Here is a 24,358-nt window from a genome sequence, read left to right as displayed (position 1 = left end):
CTTTCCAGGACGGGAAGGGGATGATCAACTTCAGTTTTTCCCCCTTCCATTATTCTCTGCTCCGCATCATTTCTGTACTAAGGCAGGGACAGTTTCCACTCCTTTTACAGTGCAGACATTCAACGGCACGTGGGGAGACAGCCCATTTATCATTTTCTGAGGAGCTTTACCTCTGACTTCGCCAGCCAGCCGCACACTGGCTGTTCTTCCTCTCTGATTTAGGCCCCTGGGGGCAGGGGGCCGGGCTTGGGTGTTTTCACGGCTAAAAACCGGGTGAGCTTGCTGTTCTAAGGATGAGGAAGGGAGCGAGATGGTCTGAGCTACAGAGCTCTGCAAAGGGGACTGGGAGCCTGCAGACAGACACTGGGGCAGGACAGGCTGTCACTCACCACTATGTCCCCAAGGCCTGGTGCGGCTCGCCTGGGTTTCGTGTTGGTTGAGAATATTAGCAGCTAACATGAAGCAGTGTAACATCTTCATTTTACATGGATCATCGCAAGGTCTGTTTACAGACAGCCAAGCATACTGATGTTCTTCCCGTTTTACAGGTAGGGAAACTGAGGCACGGAGAGTTTACGTTACTTGCCCATGCTCACAGCTAGAAAGTGGCGCTGGCACATTGAAACTCAGTTATGTAACCTTAGAGACCTGTTCTCAGCCTCAAGGCCGATTCTCCTGGGCATTTCCCTCCAAAGTCTTTCTGGGAGTGAATCATGGCAACGGAGGGCTCCTGTCCCAGGGAGAGCTTGGGCAAATCTCTCTACTGCTCTGGGGCCTCTGTTTTCTCACCTGCACAATGGGGGTATTAATAAAGCCCCCCCATCACCTGACCTGGGTGTCAGGGGAGGGTTTTGAATAAGATGGAGCGTGCGCCAAGCACAGAGACTCGGAAGGGTCTTCGCAGCCCCTTTACCCCACTCCCCAAACTCTCTGGTGGAAGTAGCCGGACGCGCGTGGGGCCGGGGGCTGCCCCTTCCGGCGCTGCGCCCTGCAGAGGGGTGCGCTCCCCCGCGCCGCGCGCCGGGAGGCCGCTCGGCACCATATTTAGTCAGGGGGAGCGGGCAGCCCCGGCTGGTATGCGGCGCCGGCAATGCCTGCAGGAAGGAGCCCGCGCCTACCCTTTTTGGGCTGTCTCCCGCCCAGCGCCCCCCGCCGCCCCCCGCGCCCGCCGCGCCCCGGGAGGGGCCCAGGCCCGGGGACCTCGGAGCCCGTGCCGGGCGGGGAGCGAGCGGGGCGCCCCGGCTGCCCGCGGGTCCCCTCCTGGCGCGGGGCCAGCCCACCGCCGCGGCTTCCTTTTATGGCCTGTGTGCGTGCGTGTGACAGCGGGCAGAGCCGGGGAAGACGGAGAGCCGGGAGAGAGGGGGAGAGACCGGGAGCCAGAGACAGAGGGAGACGCGCGGGGGAGGCACCGAGGCCAGAGACAGAGACACCAGAGACAGAGGGAGACGTGCGGGGGAGACACAGAGGCCAGAGACAGAGGCCAGAGACAGACAGGCCAGAGCCAGAGGGAGACACATGGGAGAGGCACAGAGGCCAGAGACAGAGAGACATACGGGAGAGCAAGTGAGAGACGAGAGAAACATACAGAGTGATGAAAAAAGGCAGAACAGGACAGAAGGAAACGGTGATAGACACGGTGTCAGACATACAGGAGAGGGACAGACAGACGGGGACAGGAAGCGGTACTAAGAGGGAGAGAGACAGGGAGTGAAATCTTAGACCGCTTCTTCATTTGAGAGAATTTCTTGGGGTGGGAGGAACAATTGAAGGGAACTTGCAAGCGCGGGGTCGCACCCACTTTCTCGCCGGATCCTGACATGCACCTTGCATGTTACATAAGTATCACATTTATCACACACCCATTTTTCAGCTGCGGACACTGAGGTGCAGAGAAGGGAAATGACTTGCCTGAGGTCACGCAGCCAGCGAATTGCGGCACAGCCGGGGCCTGGAGTCACAATGGAGGGATTTTTTTTTTTTTTTTTTGGCGTGTGGGTGGAGGTGGGGAGGGCAGGTTGGGAAAAGTAAAAACTTCCCCTTCCCGCACAGTTCCCAGCAGTCCTCCTGCCCTGCACTTTGCAAAGTTCAAAAAATCCCCTTTCCCCACCCTTCATGCAGCACGGCCGGCCCCCTTTCCAGACAGTGGGAGGCGAATAAAATGGGGAGCGGGGCGGGGAGGCGTCAACTCAGACCCACACTGTTCCCGCCATGGGGCGGAAGCGGTTAAAGCTGGAACTGACTCAGGGAAGAAATTCTCAAGCATCCCCTGTAGACGCTGGCCCTGACCCTTTTCCCTAGGAGCCGGAGTCTTGGCGACCGTCCCGGAGCCGACCCCGTACGCTTCGGCCGGGCGCGCCCTTGCTGGGAGCCCCGCGGGCCCCTGCGCCCCCACCCCGGGCGCGCCCCTCTCCGAGCGCCACCGCAGGTGCGCCCCAGGGCCCGGACCAACGCCGCGCTCCTCGGACCCTGCAGGGGGCGCTGCGGAGGGAGCAGCGCGGTGCCCTCCCGCACTCCGCCCCCCTCGGCCGCCTCCCCTTTCCCACACGCGGGCGGCCCCGGGTCTATAAAGAGAGGCTTCGGGGCGAGCAGGGAGATTTGGACGCCCCTGCCTGGGAGGTGTGCCAGATCTGAGCTCTCCATCCAGCTGCTTCTCCGCTGTCCCCCCAGTTGGAGATCTGTAAGTAGTGTGGTCCTGGGGTGTGTGGGGGGGTTGGGTGCGCGGGTTGAGGGTCCTACAGGGCATCCCACAGGGGCTTGGGAGCCGTGAGGTGTTTCTGTTGTCATCTTCTTTAGGACTATGGTGAGGAGCGGGGGTTCAACATCTTCGTTTCTCTGCCCCATCATCGTAGATCTTCCCCAAACCAGCATGTCCCAGGGTATCACCTTGGGGGAACTTATTACAGATGACAACGCCTTGGCCCAATTCCAGTTACACTACAGTCTCCAGAAAAATTGCACTTAACAAAAAATGAGGAGTCCCGAAGGTTCTTGTGATGAGGCACAACCCGGGGATGTGCTCCCTTAGAAATCTCAGAGGTCCAGCTTTGACAGGCTCCTAACTTTTATTCTAGGCACAGAAAAAGGGCAGTTGAGCTGCACTGAAAAGTCATTTCCAGTCAGCTAGGAAGGCAAAGTAATGCTCCAAGTGGATTTGGAAGCTTTGCTTAGTTCTGCTGATAATGTGTTAAATCAGCTAAAAACACACGGACAGATGCTCTGCAGAAAGGGGAGTGTTTTTCATCAGTCTGGGGGATGTGCTTGTTGATAACCCTGGAGAGATAAGGCTGGTTATGATCCAGTTCAGTTAATATAACCCAGTTTTCTTCCAGACCCCTCTCCCCAAACGTTTGAAAATCTCATCCACATTGACCCCAGGGGCCTCAAATACCCAGACACAGTGCCGAGGTCTGCATTTGCCCCCAAGACCTGTAGGTGCATTAGGTAAAATTGCACTGGGACTTCCTGCAGAGCAGCCAGTAAAATGTTACCCTCATGCCCCGCAAAATGAAAAAAGTGAGAGAAAATGTGGCTACTCCTGCTGTAAATCTTCCCCTGCACAGAGAGCCGCTGGGGGTTTTGCTGCTTGAGGAAAGGCACCATTCAAAGCCCTACTACTTATCAAGAAGTGAAAGAAAATATTTAGCAACCCAAGACAGGGAGTGTTTATTACAGTATTAAGAACTGATAGATTAAATTGCAAACCGGCCAGGGTTCGGGAAGGCAGGCCGACTGTTGGGAAACTGCTTTGCAAAGTTTTGTTTTGTTCGGTGCAATGTTCTTGATTTGTTGGGTTTTCTTAAAGGTACCATTTTAGAATTTTTTACATAGAGGGAGCTTGAAGATGCTGAACTGAAAGTCATTAGATGGCAGTGTGTAAAATAGGATATTGAATATCTGTGGAAGGAAAAGCTGTCTTTTTTTGGTGCTTTCCCATTGAGATAGCTACCATTGATGAAACACTTATGTACCAGGCACTGTAGCAGTGTTTGACTTAATTTATCTTGTTTAATCACTGAAACAACCTTTTAAGGGAGGCATTATAATACCTGTTTAGTATACTAGGCAGCTGAGGCTCAGAGAGGTTAAGTAACTTGCCCAGAGTCACACAACTAGCAAGTGGTATAACCCATTTCTGGGTCTGTCTGATGCCAAGCCTGTATACCCTTGACAATATCTTTTTTCTTTACCATGAACAAAAACTCTTTGTTGGAGTCAGGTTTCTGGTGGGACCAAATGCTTGCAGAAAGGCAAGTGTTTATCATCTTCTCTTTGAAACAAACATAAACTGACCTTTTGTGAATTTAAAAGAAAATGCAGTTTGTCCCCTGGTGCTGTGGGAATCTAGTTGGCCCCATTCCCTTAGGTGGGCTGCCATCCTGAGTCCAAATGTGAACTAGCTGGACCTTCCTCGAGAAGCTTCTGGGCCTCGTCCTGTAAACACCATGTTTTTTATTATCATGTCTGAAATAGACGTGTTATTCCGTACAAGGTATTTGTTATGGATTTGCTATCGTTACTTTTCTGTGTGAGGGCTGAGATTGAGGCAAACATGCCCATTTATGGTAGCGTTTTCCGCGAGGCCATCCCCGGCCCCCTCACAAATTAGCCTTGTATTCCAGCTCTGTTGGTCATGACTCCGGGGACTTCTCTGCCCTCGACCTTCCTATTCAGGAACCAGTGGAGGAGCCCGGAGGAGAAGACACTCAGGAGGAAAGGGGGATTGCCTTTTCCTACTCCCTCTGATTTGAAAGTTTTCTTTTTTGGGTGAGAAAGTTGTCTCCTCCTTCCCTCAGTAAGTGGAATCCAAACAGGTGGATTTTATGCTGTAGGCACAACCATGTAGTTCTCAAATCAGATATCTGTTAGATTTTTCTGGAAAACCAAGTCCAATTGTAAATCCATTGGAATCCTAGAATGTCATAAGTACATTTAGAATCATCCGCATTGGCCTTCCCAAACCTCAGTTTTCCCATCTGTAAAATGGGGCTAATGAGAAGAGCTAACGTTAGTTGAGCACTTTGGCCAGACAACATGCCCTTTGTGGGCATCATCTTCCTAAATCTTCACAGCAACCCTTTGGAGCAGATGCTATTATTGTTGGCCCTGTTTTACAAAGGTGGAGTTCGAATAACATGCTCAAGATAACTTGACTAGCCAATGAGGAAGACAGCATTCTACGAAGCCAGCTCTATCTAACTCCGGAGCCTAAGGGCTTACCCTGTTGGGAGGATGAAATGGGTTAATGCCTATGAAGGGCTTAGCACAGTGCCTGGCCCCTGGTAAACTTCAGTGGGTGGTTATTTATAACATACGTGACCAGAGACCTTAAGGATCTTGCTCAGTGTGGCACGGCTGGTACTTGGCAGAACCAGGAAGCCTATCGTGTGGCCTTTCCGTAAAGGAGAAACGTGTCTCTAATTTTCTTTTCTTGTAATCCCTTTTTATAAACCCAATTCCTATTTGGGCTAAAGGTGGTGATTAGAATCTTCTTCTACTTGAATATAGCCACCACCTGACCTGTGTCAGGAACATTACAAATTCTGGCTATATTGGCCCATTTGTGATTCCTTTAGGGTCGCGATGGCATCTTTAAGAGCTCACCTGTGAGATGGAGGAAGCTGTCTGGCCTTCACAGTGGCTCTTTTGCTCCCTGGGGTCTCCTCCCTCCACCCCTGACCTTTAAACACATTTAACCACGGCCACATGATGGAGGAAAGGCTGAGTTGGGAGAAGGCCAAGCAGGAATTTGAAGGATCAGATGATGGAGGAAGAAGCTAGTGCTGCCCATTGTTCCTGCAGGGGGAAGTTGAGTACCTCTCACTTGCATCAGCGATTCAGGGGTCCAGGAGGAACAGCCTCCATCGAAGTCCCTAAGAAAGGGCCATAGGACTCGCCTCCTGCTCAGTAATGCAGGCTTGAATTTGCCATGTTGACTGTACCTGGTCCTCCCCTCAGCCGGTGACGCATGCTGTGAATGATGCAGAATCTCAGAAGGGGACCACTGGGGTCATTGTAGCCATTCCCCGGTCTCCGGGTAGAATGCCTCTCTCCCTGCTCCCTTCCCCAACCCCCTCTCCACTCCTCTCGATCTCTAGATGTCATAATGGTTAATGAATTCTTGTGTATCTTTCCAAAACTTTTCTATGTCAGATCTTCCTTTTTCACACAAATACTGGCATTCTGTAAATTAGAGGGTTTTTCCCCACATAATTACATATCTTCAACATCTTGCTATATTAGCACTTTTTGACGTTTTTCTGTTTTTTCGGCTGCATAATACTCTATTAAATGGAAGTATAAGCAGTTTACTGAAACAATCCCTTAGTGAGACATACCAGCTTTGATCCATCATTTCTTATCAACAAGACATCAGGGGACATCCTCGTGTATTTATTTTTATCTAATTGTATGAGTTTATCTGTAGGATAAATTCCCAGCCAGGCAGTTTCTAGGTTAAAAGGCAGGCACACTTAAAATGGATGGATATTGCTGAACGGTCATTTAAAGACATTGTACATTGAAACTTCTCACCGTCACATACGAGGCTGCACATTTATTTTAAGCTGTGCTGTTCCAAAGTTGTAAGATTCAAAACACAGGGGTCCAGAAATGACCAGTTCTCTCCATCCTAAATGCACCCTCTGTAGGGGCTCCCTTGCCTCTTGCTAATCAAGTTCTCCTGGTAGGGAGGAAACTGTAATTTAGCTTTACTAATGAATAGACGCCAGCCCTAGAGGTCTAGTGGTTAAGATTCAGTGCTCTCACTGCCGTGGCCGGGGTTCGTTTCCCGGTCAGGGAAGCACACCACCCGCCTGCTGGTTGTCACACTGTGATGGCTGCGTGTTGCTGGGATGCTGAAAGCTATGCCACTGGGATTTCAAATACCAGCAGGGTCACCAATGGGAGACATGTTTCAGCGGAGCTTTCAGACTAAGACAGACTAGGAAGAAGGACCTGGCCACCCACTTTTGAAAAAATTGGCCGTGAAAACCTACGAATAGCAGCAGAGCATTGTCTGATAGAGCGCCGGAAGGTGAGAGGACGGCACAGAAAGACCGGGCAGGGTTCCGCTCTGCTGTCCACAGGGTCCTAGGAGTTGGAATCCACTGGGCGACACTAACACAGTTCGTAGAACTTCCTTCTGGAGTTACTTTAAAAACAATTAGTATTCGTGGGCCGGCCCCGTGGCTTGGTGGTTAAGTGAGCGCGCTCCACTGCTGGCGACCCGGGTTCGGATCCCGGGCTCGCACCGACGCGCTGCTTCTCTGGCCATGCTGAGGCCGCGTCCCACATACAGCAACTAGAAGGATGTGCAGCTATGACACACAACTATCTACTGGGGCTTTGCAGGGAAAAAATAAATAAATAAAATCTTTAAAAAAAAAAAAAAAAAAAAAAAAACAATTAGTATTCGAATGAGTTAGGCAGATGTCATAAAGCAAGACGGAAGTGTCAGATTCACTGCTTGCCTTTGTCCTGTTGACGGAGGTCGGGAGTCCTTGGGACCGTGCCCTTGGGAGGTGGGGGTGTGGTTGGTGGGGCGCAGCCAGGGGCCAGGCCACGCAGCAAGGAAGAGATTTTCTGCTAAGAGTGAATTGGGCGTCAGGCAGACCTAGGTTCAAATCCTGGCTCCAACTTCTATAAGCGAAGGCCTTTAGTTTAGTGGCCTTTTCAGGACCTCGGTAGTCTTAGCAGAAAAATAGGAGTAATAGATGATGCCCGCCTCGCCAAACGCTTATGAGACGTAGTGAGATGGGTGTATAATAAATTGCCTGGCCTGATGCCCCATGAATAGAAGGGGCCTAGGAACAATAGCAACTATTACTAGTAACAGATTTAGAGTCCTGATTGCCTTGTGGGGACAGTGTGGGGCCTGGAGAACTGGTGCCTCTGGGGTGCCCAGTCCTCTCCCTGCTTCCCTCTGCACATCTCGCCCCTCCCCACCCCTGGCCAAGGCCTTGAACGAGTTCTCCGCTGCAGAGGTCCTCCCAGCTGGCGAGGTGTGCTCTAGATCAGGCGCAGAGGGCTTTCATTTCGCCTGCAGGGCGTTTAAAATGTGCAATGATCTAACTTTGCGGGGGCGGTATTTTGTATCTAAATTCAGTCTTCTGGTTCTGTGGAAAATCCGGCAATGCAGGGCCCAATTCTTAATAGGTGACACCAGCCGGAGTGGAGCTGCCACCCTCTCTGGTTAAGGATGAGAGAGCTCTGCCCAGCCACCTCGGGCCTGCCTCACTCTGTATTGCTCCCCTGACCCCGGGGGCATTTGGATCTGTGCCCCAAATCTTGAACCAGCAGCTTGGCAGTAAAACCCTGCGGGAAGCTGTTGCCCAGACCTGATGATGTGCAAATCCTACACTCTTTGGGCTCTGGGGCATTTTATTCATTTTTCCAGAAGGAGCGAGACCTTTCACCCCTGAGTTCCTCTGGGGAAAATAAAACTGACGCTAAAACAAGCTGAAGCAGCTGAGCATTCTCCATGGGTCCGATTTCACCCCTTTGATCTGGAATCACAGATATCATCAAATGTTAGAGCCAGGCCAGCCCACAATTTTTTTTCCCCCAAATGAAAAACGCAAGGCCCAGAGAGGGAGAGTGACTTGCCCAGAGTTGCCCAGCGAGCTCGGAGCAGAGCTGGGACTTGTAACCCTGTGGTCTCACAGGGGTGATGAACAGCTTGTTTGTGCTCAAAGAATGAACCGTGGATTGTTGGTTAGGAAGCCAGGACTGTGTACAGGACTGACACACTCAGCTGTGTCGAACATTGCTAATGCCAATAGCGATAGAGTCCTTTGCTTTCACCAAAATGTTCGAGAACAGCCCTTGATCCTAAAGTGTACTTAGTATCCATCAGGCCTGTGTGATAATCCTGAAGATGTCCTTCCAGCCCTGGGAGCTGGTGCAGGACGCTGGACGTGGGGAAGGGTGGGGGAGGAAGGAATAGGTGGGTGGGGAGTCTCCTTGAGGTTGGCCATCTGGGCGTCTGTCTCTTGTCTGATCTGTGCTCACACTTCACCCGTGTGACCCTCTGCAGGTGGCCTTCCAGGCTGGTGTCGACTAAGTAACAACCATCCTCAGTTTTAATCGTCTTTCCCATGAGAGCCCTTGTTCTCATTCTAAAGCAGTGGGTCTCCCTGGGGACAGTTTTGCCCCCCAGGGGACATCTGGCAACGTCTGGCGACATTTTGGTTGTCATGACTCAGGGAGGGTGTGCTACTAGCATCTAGTGGGTGGAGACCAGAGATGCTGCTAAGCGCCCTACAATGCACAGGACAGCTCCCTCGCAGCAAGGAATTATGCAGCCCCAAAGGTCCAGCCAAGGCTGAGATACCCTGCTCCGAGCAGAGGCCCACAGCAGGAGCAGCAGACTGTCGCTTCATTCAGCACACGGAGAGCTCTGTCACTGGGGCTGTGCTCCCTGATGGCTGCTGCAATTTTGCAGGCTGCTGTTTGTTCCTCCCTGTGCTCACCTAATGCCTGACCGGACATTTTGCCTGATTGTCCACCTCCCCACATTCTGAAAACTCAAGGCTCTGGGTGCAGGCTGGGGCAAGTCCTCTAACAATAAAACCAACTTATCCGGAGCCTTCATGTTGCCAAGACTGATTCCGGGTGTGTCCCGTGCCTGCCTGTATTTCCCTTGGGCCTCAGGTTCTCTGCCTGTTTCAGAGAAGGTGAACAAAACAGAAAAGACCACTTAGAAAATATGTTGTTATTCAGATGCCACCATAACTAGCTGTGCCATGCTGGGCAAGTTACTTGACCTCTCTGTGCCTCGGTTTCCTCATCTGTAAACTAGAGGTAATGGTGCCTCTCATAGCGTTTTTGAGGGGAATAAATGAGATAATAGGGCCGACCCCGTGGCTTAGTGGTTAAGTGCACACGCTCTGCTACTGGCAGCCCGGGTTCGGATCCTGGGCGTGCACCGACACACCGCTTCTCTGTGCATGCTGAGGCCGCGTCCCACATACAGCAACTAGAAGGATGTGCAACTATGACATACAACTATCTACTGGGGCTTTGGGGAAAAAAAAGAGGAGGATTGGCAATAGATGTTAGCTCAGAGCTGGTCTTCCTCAGCAAAAAGAGGAAGATCAGCACGGATGTTAGCTCAGGGCTGATCTCCCTCACACACACACACACACGAAAAAAAAAAAAAGAGATAATAGCTGGCACTCGGTCAGATTTAGCAGCTATGGTTTTACCAGTATTAGTACAGTCATGTGTTGCTTAACGAGGGGGATGTGTTCTGAGAAATGTGTTGTTAGGTGATTCCATCGTCGTGCGAACGTTGTAGAGTGTACTCACACAAACCTAGATGGTAGAGCCCACTACACAGCCAGGCTCCATGGCACTAATCTTACGGGACCACCGTCATATATGCTGTCTGTTGTTGACTGAAACACTGTTATGCAGCTCATGACTGTATTATTAATTTGCTAGGTTCACTGAATTTTCTCAAGGGCAAAGCTGTGGGATTTCACCAGTGGTTAATGGCAAAAGAGGTCTGCAGCAAAATGTTGTTTTCAGGAGCCCTGGGTTCAGAGGAGTGAACTAGCTTTCGCATTTCAGGACCTGCCAGGACCTGGGACGTCCTGATGGGTGTCCTGCCTCCCCAGGAGGGGGGGAGGGAACGTGTAGCACTTTTTAGACGGATTTGAGCACGGAACTGTTTTTGAAGAGTGTCTCGACCTCCCCGAATCCCACCCCACCGCCACCGCAAATATTTCAAGGGATCAGGGTTCCGAGGAGCACACTCTAGGAAACGCCATTCTAGGATGAAGCCAAGCTCCTCTTCCCATCGCCTTCTGTCTCTTGACCAAAGCAGATGTCACACGTTGTCAACTGTCAGAGACATCAAAGCGGTGGGAAGCCAGCCAGCTTCTCTCTCATTCCTTGCACAGAGACAGACGCTTTGCACTTGGTCTTGTTTGTGTTCTTGATCCTAGATTAGACGGGGTTCCTGGCAATGGGGATTCCTGTGTCCTTTTCTTTTCCTGTTGGATTTTTTGACATTTTTCTGACTTTTAAGGCATCGCAGTTAGAAAGAGCCCACTGAGTTGTCATGATGCTCGGAACAAATACTTCTCCCCGCCCTCTTGAGTATAACTGGCTACCATTTAAAAACTTTTCATTGATTACACAATAATATAAACGTACTTAACACTACTGAACTGCACAATTAAATGGTTAAGGTGGTAAATTTTATGTTTTGTGTATTTTACTATAGTTAGATAAAAAGAAAAAAGAAACCAAAATTTTTGATGAAAGTGTACTTTATATCAGAAAAGTACACACGCCTGTGGGTGTGCAGTTTGATGAATTTTCACAAAGTGAACACACCGTGTACCTGGCACTCGGATGAAGATGCAGAACATCAGCCCACAAGCCCCCCTCATGTCCTACCCTTCCAGTTACGTCGTCTGACTTCTGTCACTGTAGGTTAGTTTTACCTGGTTTTGAACCTCATGTAAACAGAGTCACACGGTGTGTCCGTGTTGTGTCTGCTGTCTTAGTGATACTCAAGTGTGTTAGTGAGATTCGCTGTTATTGTGGCATGGAGTTATAGTTCAGTTAATCTGATTTGGGTTCCGTTTTGAATGTTTAAAGGATCGGTTCATTTATTGCAAATACTCCTCTGGGCTTCCGACAAGCCCATCAGGCTTATGTGGGAGGCAGAGGAGCACAGGCTCTGGAATTGGACCTGGGTTCAGAGCCCAGCTCTGCCTCTTTTTAGCTGTGTGACCTCAGGCAGATTCCTTCACCTCTCTGAGCCTCAGTTTCCATGTCTGTAAGGTGGAGCTGACTCTGAAACCCAACTCCTAAGGCTGTGGTAACGTTGCTTGATGATCCTGCGTGTGAAGGATTTAGCCCAGGGCCTGTAAGGGGTCCATGAGTGTTAATTATCACTGGCGGTGAGCAGAAAACTCGGCCCTGGGTATGACAGGCCAAATGGGAGAGGGTGCGATATTGACAATGCTTACCAGTATAAGATAGTTTTATATATTTTATATAGTAATATTTTTCCTTTGAAGGAAAATATCAAACATACAGAAGTAGACAGGACAGCATACACCCCTGCAGGAACCCCATCACTCAGCTTCAGCAGTTAACACTGGAGCCGATTCGCTTTCCTCTCCACCCCCAATCCTTTCCTCCCTGCCCTGATTATTTTGAGATAAACCCCAGGTTCATCATTTCATCTGTAAATACCTCCCTGTGTCTCTAAAAGGAAAGGAGCCTCTAAATAAATGAAGTCACGGTACCGTCTTCACACCAAAGAATTTAGCAAATTCCCTAATATAAAATATATCGAGTCAGCGTTTAAATTTCCCTGATTATCTCATAACTTTTTCTTTCTGGAGAGATTGTCAACTAAAATTTTATTTTTTCTAACAATTGCATGCAGTTTCTCAAAGGTTTCCTTTTAAGGGATGGCTTTTAAAAAATGCAAACTCGACCCTTGTTTCTGGTTCACCGGGTATGTGTGTGCGTGATGGGGTGAGGGCAAGTTCTTTCCCGGCCTCTATCCGTGTTTGTCTATTATTGTACCTCTTAGACTTTTTCATTATGACAATTTTCAAACACATACACAAGTAGAGAGAGCACCGTGACACCCCCAGGTACTGTCACTCGACTTGGATGATTATCAACACCTGAGGCTTCCCGTTTCTCTCGTGTGTCTTGAAGTCCCTTCTGATCTACAGGTTCCCTTCTTGTCTTTTTTCTTTGTTAAAGAAACTGGGTCCTTTGTCCTGTGCTTTCCCACCTTGTGGGCTTGGGTGCATGCCCGTGACACGGTTCAGCGAGTTCCTCGTGCCCTGAATTTCCTGTAAACAGTGTTAGATCCAGAGGCTTCGTCAGCTCCAGTCCCCCACCCCACCCCCTGTTCCTTTTTGTAAGAATATTTCATTGGTGGTGATGGCACTTCCTAGGGCATCCCATCTGGAGACACAGAATGTCTGATCGACTCTTTCTTTTTGCGACGTTAAGGTTAATGAGTAGGTTTAGGTGGTGCCAGCCTGATCCATCCATGTATGTGGATCCATCCATTATAAAGGTCTCTATCCGCTTTTCATCTAACACGGTGCATCTGAAAGTGTGGACCCCAGACCAGCATTCTCAGCATCACCTGGGAACTTGTTAGAAATGCGAATCCTTGGGCTCAGCCCAGACCTGCTGACTGGGAAGCTCTGGGGGCGGGCCCAGCCGTCTGTGATTTCACAACCCTCAGGTGAAGCTGGTGTGCGAGGAAGTTTGAGAATCACCGTCTAAGCGTTTAGCAACTACAGAGAGTCATTGCCAAGACTCAGTATTTTATTATGGGTTACAAAATTGCTACATTCTAGTTTTATTGTTTCTTCTATGTTTATTAGCTGGAATTCTCCCAAGGAGATGGGAGAGGTTTTAATAACAGAGTGGGGTTGGAGGAGGATGATGTTGGGCTTGTTATGTCCCAAGCAAAATGCAATAACAATTTAAAAATGCAGGAAATGGGATTGTTAAACCTAGGACGTCGTGTGTTCTTTACCATTATTTTGTAACTGAATAGAGTTGACATTCTGCAATTCTTGATTTCACTTTTTTGAATAACTGAGGTGATTACGGTGTTCAGATTTAAGGAATGATTCGCTCAGTTCTCCATCTTTTTATAAAATGAGCTACTAGATCAGGTCTCCCAGGAGGAATAACCATCCCCTCTGAATAAATCAGCTTCTGGTTTTTATTATTGTCATTTTCAACCCTGAAAGAGAAAAGTAGGTATTGGAGTATCTGCCCCTCTGAGTTTTGCGTCACAAAGTCTGTATTTCAGGAGTTGGCTGCTCAGCTCCAGGGGCCCATTCATGGGATGTGGGGGTGACTCCATCTCCAGGGGATTTGGGGCCCAAGAGTGGGGATTGTCTTGGTGAATTCAAAGGAGCTCGGAATTGTTTTCTGCTGAAGTAGGGGCATCAACCACACAGTACGTCCTGGTGTCCGTGTATTCTAACTCAGCTGGCACCTTAGTTCTTTGGAGCATAGCAGCAGTGGATGGGGGAGGTGAGATGGGGCGCATTGGAGGAGCTGGGTGAGAACAAGTGTTACCAGGGCAGGACAGCTCCTGCAGGTACAGTAGGAGGGTCTGGAACAGGCCACTGGACAAGCCTGTATACAGCCTGTTGCCTCAGCACCTGCCTCATAGACACGTCTAGACAACAGGATGGACAGTCCATCATAAATGGGCTCCCTATGTTGAATGGACATCACTGACTTGAAATTTTATATAAAGATAGACTTCTCCTTGTCAACTACTTAGTGACCTTGAGGAGCAATTTGTATAGGAATGGCAGAATCAATGTTGTGATTTTCCCCCTTTCTTTTCCAGTTTTCAAAATAATGGGTTGGTTCCCCGTCGTCTTACGACAAGGACCTGTGAATTTGTTTTTAATCATTATGAGCTCGTGGACTTAAACATATTCATCTTTCCATTCTTATAGTTATTTTTCTTACTGATGTTCAAATTATCCCATATTTGACCAGATAGAACTATAGTTTAATATGTTAGTATATAGTTTTCTAGACTTTAAGAAATGCATACACATACTTATAAAATTACAAGAAAGATTCTATTATAAATATTTTAATCAGCTTTATTGAGGTATGATCTACATATAATAAAACTCACCAGTTTTTTCAAAAATTCACTGATTTTAAGCATACAGCCCAATGAATTTTGACAAATGTATACAGTTGTGTAATCACCTCTGTAATCAGGATATAGAACATTTTCTATATCCTGATACAGAAGTTCCTTTGTGCCTCTTGATGGTCACTTCCCTTCCCCGCCCTGGCAACTACTGATCTGCTTTCTGTCACCGTAGTTTTGGCTTTTCTAGACTTCCTTATCAGTGGAATGATAGAGCATGGCGTCTTTTGGGCCTGGCTTCTTTCCCTTAGCATAGTGATTGTGAGATTTGTCTATTTTATTGTGTGGTTTGTTCCTTTTTATTGCTCAGTACTCCATTTATACATATTTTAACTTATAAATATATCATAAATATTTCTGCATGGTCAACAATCACCTATTATCTGATCCATTGATATGAGATGTCCAGAAAAGATGAATCTATAGAGACAGATAGTAGATTAGTGGCGGCCGGGGATTGGGGACAGGAGTGGGCAGTGACCGCAGGCCAGTACAAGGGAACCCTTTTAGGGTGATGGGAATGTTCCAAAATTTATCATAACGATAGATGTGCAACTCTGTAAATTTCCTAAAAGTCATTGAAGTTTACATTTACAATGAGTGAATTTTATGGCATGAAAGTCATACTTGAATAAATATGTTAAAAGGGGCAAATCTTTGTGTGGCATGAGTAAAAGTCCGCATCTTGAATTTTTGGTGGAATTATAGCATTCTGTTGAATGGGTCCCCACAATTGAATGAGGCCCTCACTGAAGGACACTTGGATTGCTTGCAGATTTTGCTGCCAAACAGCAGTGCAACCCACATTCTGGTACATCTGTTCGCACTTGTCTGTTTCCTTAGGCTAAATTCCTAGAAATGCTGTTGCAGGTCAAGGGGCATGCATAGATTTTAAGGCTTTTCCATCCATAAAGGCGGTGTGTGCAGAGGCCCAGCCTCCACACTCTTGACTACTCTAGATATTATCAATGGCTTTCACCTTAGGCAAGCTGATAGGTGAAAATCAACATGTCATTGCTTTCACTTGGGTTTCTTAATTTACTAGTGAGGTTGAACATCTTTTTCTTATGTGTATTGGCTATTTGAAGGTCTTTGTAAAAATCTCTATTTTTTTGATCATGAATTAAAAAAAAATTATAGAACTACAAATACGATAAAAATACATAATAGAAAGTACATCCATGCTCATAGCAACACCATTCACGATAGCCAAACTGTGGAAGCAACCCCCGTGTCCATCAACAGATGACTGGATAAACAAAATGTGGTTCATTCATGCACTGGAATATTATTCAGCCTTACAGAGGAAGGAAATGCTAACACATGTGACAACACGCATAAACCTTGAGGACATTATGCCAAGTGAAATAAGTCAGCCACAAAAAGACAAATACTATATGATTCCACTTATATAAGGTACTTAGAGCTGTTGGATTCGTAGAGACAAAAAGCAGAATGGTGGTTGCTAGGGGCTAGGGAAGGGGGAATGGGGAGTTGTTCAGTGGATATAGGGATGAAAAGAATTCTCGAAATGGATGGTGGTGACAGTTGCACAACAGTGTGAATGTACTTCATATCACTAAACTATATACTTAAATGGTTCTTAAGAATAAGATAGTAAATTTTACATTATGTATATTTTGCCACAATAAAAAAATTGGGGGAAAAAACATAATAGAAAGTAAAAATCCCCTCGTAAGTGTACTCAATAAGTGCATATTTCTCCAATTATTTTGCCTATACGGATTCTAAATATTTTTAAATAAAAATGGGATATTATACCCACTGTTTATAATATCCCCTTTTATTTCATTTTTAAAAAGCTTTACTGAGATATAATTCACATACCATACAATTTATGCATTTAAATTGTACAATTCAATGGCTTTTAGCATATTTACAGAGTTGTGCATCCATCACTATAAAACATTCTAGAACATTTTCTTTACCCTCAGAAGCAACCCTGCACCCTTTAGCTGTCACCCTCTAATTCTCTCCCAGCCCCTGGGATCTATTAATCTACTTTCTGTCCCTGTGGTTCTGCCTATTCTGGACATTTTATATAAATGGAATCATATAATATGTGGCCCTTTGTGACTGGATTCTTTCACTTAGCATAGTGTTTTTAAGGTTCAACTGTGTTGCAGTATATATCAGTACTCCATTCCTTTTTATGGCTGAATAATATTCCACCGTATGGATATACTACATTTTATTTGTCCATTCCATCTGTTGATGGATACTTGGGTTATTTCCATGTTTTGACTATTGTGAATAATGCTTCTAGGAACATTCGCATGCAAGTTTTTGTGTGGACGTATGTTTTCATTTCTCTTGGGTCTAGACCTAGGAATGGAGTTGCTGGATCATATGATAACTCTATGTTTAACCATTTGAGGACCCCTCCCCTTTTATTTTTACAGTAAGCAGCAAGATGTGGCTATCTTCCTATGTCAACACACACACACCTACTTCTTTTTTTTTTTTTTAAAGATTTTATTTATTTACTTTTTTCCCCCCGAAAGCCCCAGTAGATAGTTGTATATGATAGCTGCACATCCTTCCAGTCGCTGTATGTGGGACGCGGCCTCAGCATGGCCGGAGAAGCGGTGCGTCGCTGCGTGCCTGGGATCCGAACCCGGGCCGCCAGCAGCGGAGCACACGCACCCAACCACTGAGCCACGGGGCCAGCCCCCACAGACCTGCTTCTTGCTTCTCAACCCCTGGATAGTATTTCATTGTATGAAAGTAGCACGGTTACCTATCCATTGCCTTGTTGATGGGCAGTAGGCAATGATACAGATCCTTTTCGGAAGGACAACCTTTGAGTTGTTTCCATGTTTTGACAACATAAATAATACTGCAGGGAACATCCTTGTACTTGGCGGAATGCTTCTGCAGACTGCGTGCCTAGACGTGGCGAGGTGAGCGGTTTATATGTCTTTAGGCCTCCGTTCTGGCCTGAGTCTGACCCTGTCGCCTTGTTCCACAGGGGACCAACCAGGCACCATGGCGCAGAAGAACCAACTCAGTGACGATGAGAAGTTCCTCTTTGTGGACAAAAACTTCATCAACAACCCAGTGGCCCAGGCCGACTGGGCTGCCAAGAGGCTGGTCTGGGTCCCTTCGGAAAAGCAGGGCTTCGAGGCGGCGAGCATCAAGGAGGAGAAGGGGGATGAGGTGATCGTGGAGCTGGTGGAGAACGGCAAGAAGGTCACGGTGGGCAAGGATGACATCCAGAAGATGAACCCGCCCAAGTTCTCCAAGGTGGAGGACATGGCGGAGCTGACGTGCCTCAACGAGGCCTCCGTGCTGCACAACCTGAGGGAGCGGTACTTCTCGGGCCTCATCTACGTGAGTGTCTGGGAGCAGCTGGCCCCGTCCTCCGGGCCTCCTGCACCCCTGAGGGAGAGCAGAGGTTGAGAGATGTGATCGGGGAGCAGCTTGGGAGGCCTCGTGGTGAGATGGAATCATTTTCTCCTGGGTTCGAATCTCAGTCCTGCCCTACCTAGTTCCGGGACGTTGAACAGGTTATTGCACCTCTTGAAGCCTCAGTTTTCCTACCTGTAAAATGGGAATAATCACCCTGTCCATATAAAGTAGGTGCAAAGATTCCATGTGATCAGATGTGCAGAGCGCCAAGGCGCGTGGTGAATACTCAACAGATTTCAGTGAAGGAGTTCCCTGCTCTTCCTCTGTCCTGGAAATAAAGAAGAGCTCGTAGCTCCTTGGGAAGGCTGGTCCATCCTGGCAGCCAGGTGGGAAGGAGACATGAGATCTGGCTGGGTTTTGTGGGGGCCTTCCCCATCGCAAATAGGAATGCCTAGGTTGGACCTGGACTCCTCTGGGTTGACTGTGCAGATTGGAGCAGACCAGAGCTGCACTGTCCAATATGGCAGCCACCAGCCACCTGTGGCTAGCTAAGTTTAGATGTAAATTAATTAAAAATCAATACTTCAAAATTCATTTCCTCAGTTGCACTGGCCGCATGTCCAGTGCTCAACAGCCACCTGTGGCTAGTGGCTGCTGTATTGAATTGTACAGAAATACAACATTTCCCTCACTGCAGGAGTTCTCGTGGACAGCCTGGCCTAGATGATGGGAAGGTGAGACTCTGGGTTGGCGCCCAGGTTCCTTGTGGGTTTGGGCCGACTCCCCAGAGCAAGAGGGACATAGGGAGCCCCCAGTGCCATACCGGTGGGCAGGGGGTCCTCCAGTCCCCCCTTCGTCTATCTTGCCTCTCAGAAGGGCGTGCTAATCCCTTGGGCAAGTTGCCTAATTTCTCTGAAATTTTGTTTCCTTCTCTTTAAAATGAATACAAGGGTAGAAGCAGCCTCACAGAGTGGGTTACTCTAAGAAAAAAAGCACTCGGCATGCCTCCTGGCACCTCATCAGCACTCAGAATGCTAGGTGTCATTATTGTGGGCTTTATGTTGTAATGATCCTTTTTGTTATTACTGGTTGGCTGTGCTTGGATCCTTTGCAACCTTGTGGAAACAGGCACTTCCATCGTTATGCTTCTGGTCCTGCCCTGTACATTTTGTCACATGAAAATTACAACAAGCCCCTTGTCATCTTTAAAAATGCCCTGCAGATTTTTTTCCTAATTAGGAAAATAAGGCACTTTCATTATAGAACATTTGGAAAATTCAAAAGAGCATAACGAACGCAAAAATCATCCTCCCCCAGAGATAACAGCTGATCAGATGTTGGTGTGTTCTTGATCTTTCTTTGTGAGAACGGTACACATTTGTGTATTTAAAAGCCTCTGCACGTAGGCTAGTGTCCTGCTCTTTTTTTCCCCGTGTACAAGTCAAAGCTGAGCATTTCCACATCTCAGTCAGTAACCCCCAACATACCCTTTTAAGGGCTATGTAATTATCCCCTGGATGTGCCATAAATGATTATCCAGGGGCCGGCCCGGTAGCATAAGTGGTTAAGTGTGCGTGCTCCGCTGCGGCGGCCCGGGGTTCACGGGTTCAGATCCCGGGTGCACACCAACGCACCGCTTGTCAAGCCATGCTGTGGCGGCGTCCCATATAAAGTGGAGGAAGATGGGCACGGATGTTAGCCCAGGGCCAGTCTTCCTCAGCAAAAAAAGAGGAGGATTGGCAGATGTTAGCACAGGGCTGATCTTCCTCACCAAAAAAAAAAAAAAAAAAAGATTATCCATTCTTCTTATGGATCGTTCAGAGGGCGTGGCAGTGGCTTCTTTTAAGAGCCAGAGGGGGACAGGAGAGCAACTCAATAAAAACATCCTCTAATCCGGGTTCTGTGCTTTGACACAGTTTATCTCATTTAATCCACACAGCATCCTCGTGTCCCATTTTAACAGGCGGGCAAGCTGAGGCTCAGTGTGGTAAAGCCCATCCCTACTTCCCTAACTAAGCAGGGACAGTCCCGTTTTTCCGTGTCACTCATTGTATGGAAATAGCGTCAACCTGCGGCTGTCGGTACAGAACAGACATTAAGGACGCCAGTCCACAGGGAGCTGGGGGGACAATTGGCTGCTCTGGGACCAGGTCCCCCATCTAAGATGTGTCCTCTCCATCCGGGGAGGTCGAGGACGGGCCTGGGTATGAATCTCCCCTGAGGTCCTCTGGCACAGTGTTTGAGCCCAAAATAGAAATCAGGAAAAATGAGGGGCTTATGAGGGTCCCGAGACCCAGAATATCTTCTAACAGCAAATTAAAAAGTGAATCAAGCCTTCAAATTCCTGCTCTGCTTCTCCGGACAAATTAGATAAAAATCCTTTCAGCCTCGTGACCACGTGCCTACTCCTGTGTGGTCAATTTAATCACTTAAATAGAAACCGTTGTCTGCGACGGAGGAGATGGGGAAGGGCAGAGGAGGGAAGCAGTGCGGGCTACCCCCCCAGCGCGTGATGGCAGAGGTGGATGGCGGGCTGACGCTGAGGCCCCGGGTGAGCCCCACGTTGCCCTTGGTGATGAAGAGCACTTCCCCCTCCGTGCTGCAAGGCTCACCTCACACGCGCGCCTTTGCTTAGGTCCTGGCGGACGTCTCGTCCTCTTGGATCTAGAGGAGTCTGTGAAGCCAGAGGGTCCCGTGTCCTTGTCTTAGAGATGCAGGTTCTTCCTGAGCTGCCGCAGATGTTCGTGGCACACGTGGGAGCGAACGTCGTTCTGGTTCCTGGTCCAGCATCCCTTGCTCTTCTAGATGCGGTCGCTGGCTGGGTTCTCTCTGCCTGGGGTTTTCCTGACCCCTTAGCAGTTGGCTCTGTCCCTGGTGTTTGGCTGGGGGATGGGACAAGGGTTTCAGGTGGAGGGAGCTCAATAAGGGGGTGGACCTTGCCGGTACTGGGTACTGTCCCAAGTCCTCCCTCGCCCATTTTGTCCTTTGTGACATCAGCTCACATCCCACCCTGCAGATGAGGTGACTGAGGCAGAGAAGTGACATGACTTGCCTGGGAAGGGGCCTAGATCAGACTCTGGCCCGTATATGTGCTCTGGGCTCTCTTGCTTCCCTCTCTGCCGGGTGCTTAGAGTCATGGGGCTCAGTCCTTGCCCCGAGGCTGCTTTGTAATTAAGGGGGAGGAGGAATATAAGACACATGTCTGCTAGATGAAAATATATGACAGATTCTGAAACGATGAATGGATAAAGAAAAGATGCTATATCCATACAATGGAGTATTATTCAGCCCTAAAAAAGAAGGAAATCCTGCCGTAGGCAACAACATGGATGAACCTGGAGGACATTATGCTAAATGGCTAAGGGAACTAAGCCAGTCACAGTAGGACAGATACTGCAGGATCCCATTTATAGGAGGAATCTAAACTGGGCAAACTCAGAGAATCAGAGAGTGGAATGGGGCTTGCCAGGGGCTGGCAGAGGGGGAAATGGGGAGTTGCTAATCAGTCAACATGCATAAAGTTTCAGTTAAGCAAGATGAATAAGTTCTAGAGATCTGCCATACAACATTGTCCCTATAGTTAAAATGCACTTAAAAATTAGTTAAACGGGTAGATCTCATGTTAAGTGTTCTTACCAAAAAAAAATTTGCTAAAATGTGGGGTTCTAAACTCAGCACCTGTGAACGGGCACTAGGGAATTTCTCAGTCTCCTGAGATTTAAGGAAAACTTTGTGCATATGTACATTTTTTCCGGGCAGAGGGTCTTAGCTTTCATTAGACTCTCAAAGGGGCCTCGTTACCTCCACAGCAACAATGATGGCAGCTACTATTCATTTAAAATTTACTATGTTATGAGTTTATACTAATACATTATTATTGGTACTCTTATTCTTTTTTTTATGTAAAGAAGATATAGTATTGTTTAGCCTCATTTTTGCGGATAAAGAAACTGGGACTTAGAAAAGTTAAATAACTTGATGAGAAACAGATGGGTCTCACCCCAGGCGGGCCGGCCCATGGCCCAGTGCTTTAACTGCTATCTCATTTAATCCTTCCAGTGACCCTGTGAGACAGCGGCCATTACCCCATTTCATAGGCCAGGACACCAAGGCTCAGATGTGCTCAGATGTGCTCATCACTGGAAGCGGGCAGAGCTGGGGTTCAGACAAGGTCTGTGTGCCTCCAGGGCTGGAGTGACTACCCGTGATGGTAACGGGCCGTAGCAGGAGGTGATGGGCGTGGGCTGGGCAGGAGGGGACGGTGCCATGGGTGCCAGTAGCTTTGAGTTGGACAGGCTTTAAGTGCATAGAAGGAAGGAATCTAAGTTTTTGTTATGATTTCTTGAACACCTGCAAGATGCTAAGCCAGAGATTGCAAGCTGTTGGCCCACAGTGAGTGATTTTTTAAAACATTGAATTAATTTGATGTACCTCCTCACCCTAAAAAAGAAAAGAAAGAAAATCTCAGTTTCTGGAATTGCTTGAAAAAGCAGAGGACCTGGCACCCCTGGACCCAGGTTGCCAGGTAACAGTCTCCGTTACATGAGCTGTGTGCACTCTGTTTTTCCACAGGCCCCACCACTCCCTGTCGTCTCCCAGGCCCTGGGGCTGAGTGTTGCTGGCCGTTGATCACCTCACTTATTTTTTTCCTCACACCTGGCGTACTTCACTCATATCTTACCTGCTTGGTCCCTGTAGACAGTGGAACCTTCCATCCCCATGCCAAGCCCCTGGGGTTGGGATCATGATCCAGAGCAAAGATGGATGGACCGTCTTATTCATTGGGTGTCCAAGCCCAAATTGCCCACTGATGGACCCAAAAGGACGTTTTCTTGTTCTGATTTCACTGTTCTGGGAAGACCAGGGGTAAGGAGAGGCCTTCCCTCCAGACTCCAGCGGGTGAGGATGTTTTCATCTTAGACACCTGGCCCAGTGATCTTAGCCTTCTCCAGAAGGAGTGTCTACACAGGGATGCTGGGAGCAGGCTGGGAGCAGAGGCCTCCTGGGTGCCAGAGGATCCTGGAGGGTGGAAAGAAACTACAGGTGCTCTGGGGCTTGAAAGGTGGAGAGAAAACACCACTGGAGGCCACCCTTTACTGAGCCCCGTGAACCAGCCGTTTAGATCTCTCAAGTGGTTATTGCTTTAAAGAACCTCCCCAATAATACAAGGCTATCCATGCAAAGACCACAAGGGAAGATGTAAAAATAAGAAGCATACATCATGTCTGTGGCTTTTTCTTGTGTCTGTTCATAGCTATCTATCTAGTCAGCCTTAAAACATTTTTTGAATAGGTAATACATGCAAATATTATATAAAATAGTATATAAGGGTATTTAGAACTTTCATCCCCATTCCTCATCTTCCAGTTCCCCTCCTTAGAGAAACCGTGCTCCCCAGTTTCTTACGTAGCCTTCCAGGAATATTTTGTATACGCAGGCAAATATATGTATATTTGTATATGTGTATTTGTATACCTATATGTAGGCATATACATATATGTACACGTATATATGTATTTTTTTCAACAGCAGTGTGCTGTCGTTATTGAGCCAATCCCTCACTGATGGACATTTAGGTTGTTTTTAGTCTCATTTGCCATTAAAATCAAGGCTGCGGCAAATCACTTTCTTGGTGGACTGTGTCTGTCCCTGGGATGGATATCCCGAAAGCCATGACATTGCACTACAAGCTGCTGAAGAAGGTTTGGTTCTCCAGCATTTTATAGATGGGAAGAGCTGGCTCAGGGGTTTGGCCACTTACACAAGTCATGCAGGTAATGAGGGCAAAGCTGAGGTTCCCCCGGGCCTGTGGGACTTAAAGCCTGAGTTCCTTGCACCGTCCCCCACTGTTCCTGGTTGCTGCTGGAGGCCGTGGGAGCGCCTCCCTGCTCAGGGCTCTGCCGCTGACCATATAAAGAGTCAGGGAAAAACTGGAGTCACTTCCTAATACGGTCACAAGAGGGAAACCCTGGGCCTGCGGCTGGGACCTGCTGGTGGCATGGGGCCCTGAGCTGCCATGGGAGGCGAGGATGTTTAAACCTCTGAACTTGACCAGCTGGAGAGGGGCTCTGGGGACGGGGAGGCAGAAACACCGCCAACTGCAAGTCGGCTGGGGCGGGTGAGGTTAACCGAGGTTGAACAGTGGAGATGGAACCTCTGGATTCTGAAGCCCAGCCGCCCTGGTTGGGGCATGCTGCCGCCTGCCCGGTTCTTCTTGGGTTGTTGTGCCCTGGAAAGGCTTGCTCAACTGAACAGAGATTCAGATCTGCTTCGAGGCGTGGATTAAGCGCTTGCTGTGTG

The 24,358-nt window shown here is 48.2% G+C and overlaps 1 protein-coding gene across 2 annotated transcripts in view; it reads left to right on the top strand.

Annotated features, from left to right (window-relative positions):
* The first annotated feature begins 2,234 nt into the window (after positions 1-2,234).
* The window catches only part of MYH11 (myosin heavy chain 11), a 125,343-nt gene continuing 103,219 nt past the window's right edge, over positions 2,235-24,358 (top strand). For both annotated transcript variants that reach the window (XM_004441840.2, XM_014796326.2), the window contains exons 1-2: positions 2,235-2,677; positions 17,679-18,040. In XM_004441840.2, coding sequence (XP_004441897.1) covers positions 17,696-18,040 — 345 coding nt within the window. In that variant the 5' untranslated portion in view covers positions 2,235-2,677; positions 17,679-17,695. The remainder of the gene's footprint in view (positions 2,678-17,678; positions 18,041-24,358) is intronic.

The sequence above is a fragment of the Ceratotherium simum genome, chromosome 26, assembly GCF_057802395.1.
Source record: "Ceratotherium simum simum isolate JZ-2026a chromosome 26, ASM5780239v1, whole genome shotgun sequence".
Classification (NCBI taxonomy): Eukaryota; Metazoa; Chordata; class Mammalia; order Perissodactyla; family Rhinocerotidae; genus Ceratotherium; species Ceratotherium simum.
The sequence above is the reverse complement of the archived record's forward strand: the minus strand, read 5'-3'. Positions and strand labels throughout refer to the sequence as shown.